Source organism: Benincasa hispida, chromosome 3, assembly GCF_009727055.1.
Source record: "Benincasa hispida cultivar B227 chromosome 3, ASM972705v1, whole genome shotgun sequence".
Taxonomy (NCBI): Eukaryota; Viridiplantae; Streptophyta; class Magnoliopsida; order Cucurbitales; family Cucurbitaceae; genus Benincasa; species Benincasa hispida.
In genome coordinates, this window is record NC_052351.1 from 44751367 (window position 1) to 44755269 (window position 3903).

Here is a 3903-nt window from a genome sequence, read left to right on the forward strand (position 1 = left end):
TACATTTTAAAATACAAGACTTAATACACCTATTAGAGAATAAAAAAAACATTAATTAGTTGAATATTTTATTAAAAAAAGAAAAGAACGGAAAAAAGAGAGAACCGTAAAAAAGGGCCGTAGTCACATGGTGGAGCGAGTGGCGTCCATTTGCGAGGGTGGGCCCCACAAACTATTTCTAAATGGACCATAACTTGCCCGGCCACCAAGGAAACCGTCTCCCCACTAACGCCTGCGCGTATCTACCACGCTCCGTACAAACGCGCGTCACCTCTCATTCTCTCTTCCTTCTCCCTTCTCTTTCTCTTTTATAAACTTTTCCAGTTCCTCTGCTTTTTAAAACGTATTCCGAGGCTTCCCCTTCCGACCCTTCGTCTTCCTCTTCTTCTTCTTCCTCTGTATTTTTTCTATTATTCTTTCTGGTCTTTTTCTCCTCTCTTCATAATACATACGGTCGCAATCCTTCTCCTTCTCTCTCTCTTTCATTCACACCCAGTTCCACTTTCCTTTTTTAAGGGCTCCCACCACTCTGTGCCCTTAAACCCCTTTAACCCTATTTTCCTCTTGTTTTAATCTTCTTTTTCTTCTGATTTGACTGGGGCCTTTTTCGTTGGGCGCCACTGCACTTCCTTTAAACCCTACTCATACTCACTCTTCTTCCTTCTTTTATTATTAGACCTTAACCAAGCCGCAAAACACAATCCCAAATACTCTCTCCTCTCTCATTCCTCTTTCTCTCTCTGTTTTCCTTTTAGTGAAGTCGGGATAACAAGTCGTTGTTGTTTGCTTTACTTCTTCTGGGGGTGTTTTTCTTTTTTCCAGCTTTCTGTAATAATGGCTGAGAGTTTGGACGATGGTGAGTTCTGGCTTCCTCCTAAGTTTCTTAACGACGACGACTTGTTCCTTGAGGAAAAGTGTGGGGGTAATGATGTTAAGAATGGGAGACATGGTGTTGGGTTGTACCCGTTTGGGCCTTTTGGGTATGCTTCTGATCTTGGTTCGCCGGTTGAATCTCTGGTTGGTTCCAGCGAAACAGAGAGTGATGAGGAGGAATATATAGCTGGATTGACGCATCAAATGACGCGTTCCACTCTGGAAGATGGTTTTGGACTTGACAACTCTCATGTATGAGTCGGATGTTATATTTGGTTTCTTCTTTTATTCCTCATTTTTGTTCTCTTTCTGATTTGAACTCTTTTTTTCTACAGGTTTGGGGATCTTCTGGCTCACCGCAGTCAACGCTGTGCGCTATGGGAAGTGGGTGCGGCTGCAAACAGGGCTCTAGCAGGGGAAGCCCCAATGGCCATTACCAAGCTTCTCATCCGCAACTCACTTTGGATCTACTTTTTGCCGCTGCCGGTGAAGTCTCGAAGATGCGGATGAATGAAGAAGCATATGGTTTCATTAACTCTCGTGGACCTCTTGCTCCCCCTAGAAAGCCCTCTCCCGTTTCTGTTCCGCTCAAAAACCGTGAGCCCGAAGCCGAAGTTTACCAGCAGCTGCAGGCTTCCCAAGTAAGTAGTACGGTTCATTCCCTGAAGTTTTCATTCGTCTCTCAACTTTGTCTCTTATGGGATTTTGTTTGTATGCAGTTTCTACATCTGAGACGACAGCAGCTTATCGAGCAAATGAACTCGACCGCTCGTGTAAGACAAACAAAGGGTTCTGTGAGACACCATCAGCCCCAAATGCTGCAAAACAGGGGGAGAAATAGCGAGTTCTTCAACGGCAGAAACTGTCGCTCTGCAACTGCTGGGTTAACGTCCCAACCCACCTGGGCGGCTCCTCCTCGTAAACACACTGTCAACCCCCCGCCGAACGGTTCTGGCATGAGGGCGGTCTTTCTCGGCGCTCCCGGCGGCAAGAGGGAATGCGCCGGTACAGGTGTGTTTTTGCCTCGACAAGCCGGCGGCACCGTCTCTGAACCCCGCAAGAAGCCAGGTCTGTAACGAGTTTCCTTCCCTTCCAATCTCAGATTCACCTCCAAATCTCGATTTCCCTGCCCATTCGAGTTCCTTTGTTGTCATTTTAATGGGGGAATTTTCTTCCAACAGCATGTTCGACTGTTTTGGTTCCTGCTAGAGTGATGCAAGCCCTGAATCTGAATCTAGACGACATGTACGTTCAGCGTATTCAACCCCAACAACTTCAAACTCGCTCCCCCACAGCTTTCAACGCAGGGAAGAACGGTGAGAAAATGGGTCTTCCTTAAATCCTCATTTCTTCAAAACCCATCAATTTATTTCCGCCATTTTTGCTGATGTTAGTGTTATTCTTTTTCCCTATTATCTCAGATGTTTCTGTTAGGATGCGAAGTGAAAGTTTGGTGTCGCAGGCAAAGGCGAATCTCCGAGGGGCGGTGCCGGCAGTAAACCATGACATTGGGCTTCCACAAGAGTGGACTTACTGAAGCGACAACAACACCGCCATTAGAATAAAGCAAAGGGGTGGTGATTAGATTTTTACTTTACTAACTGCTGTGTTATTTTAGGGGAATTAAAAAAGGGTAGATTATGATAAAGAAAAGTTAATCAAGCTTTGTTAGATTAATGGGTTATTATAGGAATAGAGTATTTGTTTAATAGGAAAGGTGTTGTTGGGAGAAAGGAAAGGAAAGGAAAGGAAAAGAAGATAAAAGAAAAAGGGTTTTTGGTTTTTTGGGGATCAGGATTTTAGATTTAGATGAAATAAACTTGTGTTTAAGTGGGGTTCTAATTGTTAATTTTGATTTGGGGCTGAAAAAGCCAACTTAGAATGAATGTTAATTGGAATGGGAAGAAAAGGTAAAGAGGGGTTTTTCCTTTTTCTTTCTTTCTTTTGGTTTTGTGTTAAAAACTCTGCAGAAGAAGAGAAAAAAAAGTGTTAAGTAAGTTGGCTTCTTTTGTTTTTTGTGAAAGGGCAAATTAGGAAAACTATGTTTTGGATTCTAATTTGTCCCCTCCCCATGCACCAATAAAATAATATATAACAAATTTTATTTTGCCTTTTTCTTCTTTCTCCTCTCTCCTCTCTTCCACTCTTTTCTCACCTTTTAGTTCATGCTTATTTATTTATTAATGATTTAAATGGAATTCTAACATTACCTAATTTATATCTATAGCTTTAAAGCATATAGTCTACAATTTATAAGTAATCTTTGTTAAGTAGATTGCATTCTTTATTCCTTTTGACTAAAATCTCCTTTATCTCTTTATGGATTCGAACCTTCACCTTAAGGTTAAAGAACATGTAATTCATGTGACTTAAATAATTATTTTTTACACATTCATGCTACTGGAGTATTTTTTTTTTCATTTTTATGAGCAATTATTTATAATGATTTTCCTATGGATGGTTCTTTTATAATCTAAATACAACTACATGATGTATATTTTCACTCGAATTACATTTTTAGTCTCATGTTATCAGGGTTTTGTTATGTTTTCAAATTTACAGATATTTAATTTTAAGTTTAAATTTCATTTTATATAAAATTAATTTCAAATAGATACAAATCTTAAATATGAGTAATTTAACTTATATTTTATCCATGATAAAAATTAGTGGAGTGATCAAAATTTAATTTGGTTACATTAATTGTTTTTATTATTAAATTTAAAGTGAAAATAATGTTTAATTTTGTAAATAGTTTTTTCAGAAACGAGTAAAAAATATTTATTTTACTTTAATATTTTGTTTTTTATTTATTAATTTATTTAAATAAAAAGACCGTTTTCAAATTTAAAAAAATAGCCATAATATTTAATATTTTTAATCATTTTTTCATTTAAAATAATTTTTTTAGAAGAAAAAACAAAATTAAAAATAAAAATGGGAAAAATATAAAGAAAAAAACCCCTACCAAGTAGCCGCTTAAAAAATGATTTGATTAATTGTTTAAATAAAATCGAGTAAAGGAAAACC

General features: G+C 38.0%; 1 protein-coding gene across 1 annotated transcript; it reads left to right on the forward strand.

Moving 5' to 3' along the window:
- Positions 1 to 331: 331 nt before the first annotated feature.
- Positions 332 to 2985, forward strand: LOC120074329. The gene is made up of 5 exons (XM_039027419.1): positions 332 to 1125; positions 1209 to 1514; positions 1593 to 1941; positions 2055 to 2189; positions 2295 to 2985. Exons 1-5 carry the CDS (start codon positions 835 to 837, stop codon positions 2408 to 2410), a joined length of 1197 nt encoding a protein of 398 aa, XP_038883347.1. The 5' UTR covers positions 332 to 834; the 3' UTR covers positions 2411 to 2985.
- The last annotated feature ends 918 nt before the right edge of the window (positions 2986 to 3903 follow it).